Source organism: Eurypyga helias, unplaced genomic scaffold, assembly GCF_000690775.1.
Source record: "Eurypyga helias isolate BGI_N326 unplaced genomic scaffold, ASM69077v1 scaffold9201, whole genome shotgun sequence".
Lineage (NCBI taxonomy): Eukaryota > Metazoa > Chordata > Aves > Eurypygiformes > Eurypygidae > Eurypyga > Eurypyga helias.
In genome coordinates, this window is record NW_010230294.1 from 29,410 (window position 1) to 31,358 (window position 1,949).

Here is a 1,949-nt window from a genome sequence, read left to right on the forward strand (position 1 = left end):
CAATCACCTCATTTTGCTTAGTGTTGTTTATTTATTAGATAAAAACATTTAACTAAAAATCAAGTCATGATTGCACTTCGGCTAAGGATTATTTGCAAAATGTGCTGACCAATCAAACTATTAAAATAGCCTAACAATCATATATCCTGAAAGTATGTTGCTCCATATATACTTACTTTTCCCAGAAATGCTCACACAGCAGTCATGATGTCATATAGGTCTTCTGGCTATTTCTGAAATGAGAAGAAAAAACCAATATAAAAGCCATTTTGATTAACCCAGTATTTATACAGTTCAAAAGACTGTAGATCCCAGGAACTGTCACACATCTTTCTTGATCCTTTTCCAAAAAATCCAGTCATGAAGATCCTTTACCTGCTCTTTTCTCTCCTCTTCTTGGCACTTCAGGTTTCTCCAGGTAAGATGGAAAAGAGGTGCTAGAAGGGTATTTTTGTGTACTTGGAGTAAACTTCCCAGCACATTTTAATCCCTACTGGTTAAAATCATTAGAAACCAAGCAGGAGTTAATCAAATAACTCAGTGCCTATGCTCTCCTATTAAAACTCTTTCAAAGGTGGAGAAATTATGATTTCTGAAGTGAAGTGATTTTTCACTTCTGGTGTCTTCCTAAAAATTCATGCTAAATGTGCTGGTCTCTGTGGTGGCCATGATCTTGGATAACAGCACACTCAGCACTGCATATGCATGTGAAATTGAGCCTGGCCAACTATTTTCAGAAAGGAGCCAGTATTAAAGCCTCTGGACCCATAATCCTTTTCCATAAGGTAAAGGACAATGTGGCAGGAGGTCTGTAGCATTCTCCACCTGGACTTTAAGATGTAGAGCTGCTCTGTAATCTCACCTCTTGCATGGCCTTTCAACATGGACATTTCTGGGCCAAGAGTCCTTCAGGCACGTTGGTGGTGAAGGCAGCCCAATGGACGGGAATTCCCGCTGCCATTGCGACCACATTGCCCTGCCCTGCAGGATGAGAGGGAACGACATGTTCTGTTATTGTTGGCAGGTTTGTCTTCACCCAAGCGGGACATGTTATTTTGTAAAAGAGGGACCTGTCACTTTGGAAGATGTCCCTTCCATCTGGTTAAAGTTGGAAGTTGCTTTGGGTTCCGCTCCTGCTGCAAACAGTGAGTTTGACATTCACCAAGGCTTATCTGCACTATAGCAGACAAACCTACTTTGCCTCTGTTCTTAACCCCAAGGTGCTATTAAATGTTCAGATTGGATATAAAACAAAAAAGGTATAACGCCATGAGAGCAGTCAAGCTCCGGAGTGCTCTTTCTCCTGAGATGTGCTCCATGACCTGTCCCAGCGAGAATGATGAAGTATGGTCAGGTGTGTCAGCCTTGTGCTGTCCCAGCTATCTTTGACCCCTTTACCGCTCCTGTGCCAGAGCAGAATATCAGGTTTGGTATTCGCAGAACCGGGCTGATGTGCTGTATGGGAAACAGAGGGGAAATTGGTTACGCTGCAGAGTGAACACAGATCTCTGCGTGCCATCAAACATGTGCAAAAAGTGCAACAGTGCTGTAAAAATAAATTATCATATGAAAGGTAGCCTTCTATTTTCACTCAGGAATGAATGCGTTCACTCCAGTATCAAGGGATATCAAGTTAATTCCCTGCTTTTCCTAAAGCAGTAGGAAAACAATCTTCTTACTCACAGGTATGAGTGCACAGGGCCATCCCATCATGACTACACATGACATCAGGCATTTGGGAAAGTATTTATACCTAAGAGGAAAATATGCATGGGCGGAGAATAAGTTGGGAGGGAATACAAACAGAAAGGGAATCTGAATCTTTTCTTTTTTTTTCTGCAGTCCATGGGATGTATAAAACCTTCATGGAGTGTCCATTCAAGAGAGATGAAAATTTCTTCTAAACCTAGGAATTTCCTTTGAATCCCCTTACTTCTAAAACCATGGGT

At 41.6% G+C, this 1,949-nt stretch overlaps 1 protein-coding gene across 1 annotated transcript; it reads left to right on the forward strand.

Annotated features, from left to right (window-relative positions):
* Positions 1–360: 360 nt before the first annotated feature.
* On the forward strand, positions 361–1,145 carry LOC104516389 (antimicrobial peptide THP2; the record flags this gene model as incomplete). The annotated part of the gene is made up of 2 exons (XM_010160693.1): positions 361–418; positions 1,025–1,145. Coding segments are annotated over exons 1-2 (179 nt in total), but the record flags the coding sequence as incomplete, so codon positions are not given.
* Positions 1,146–1,949: the final 804 nt, after the last annotated feature.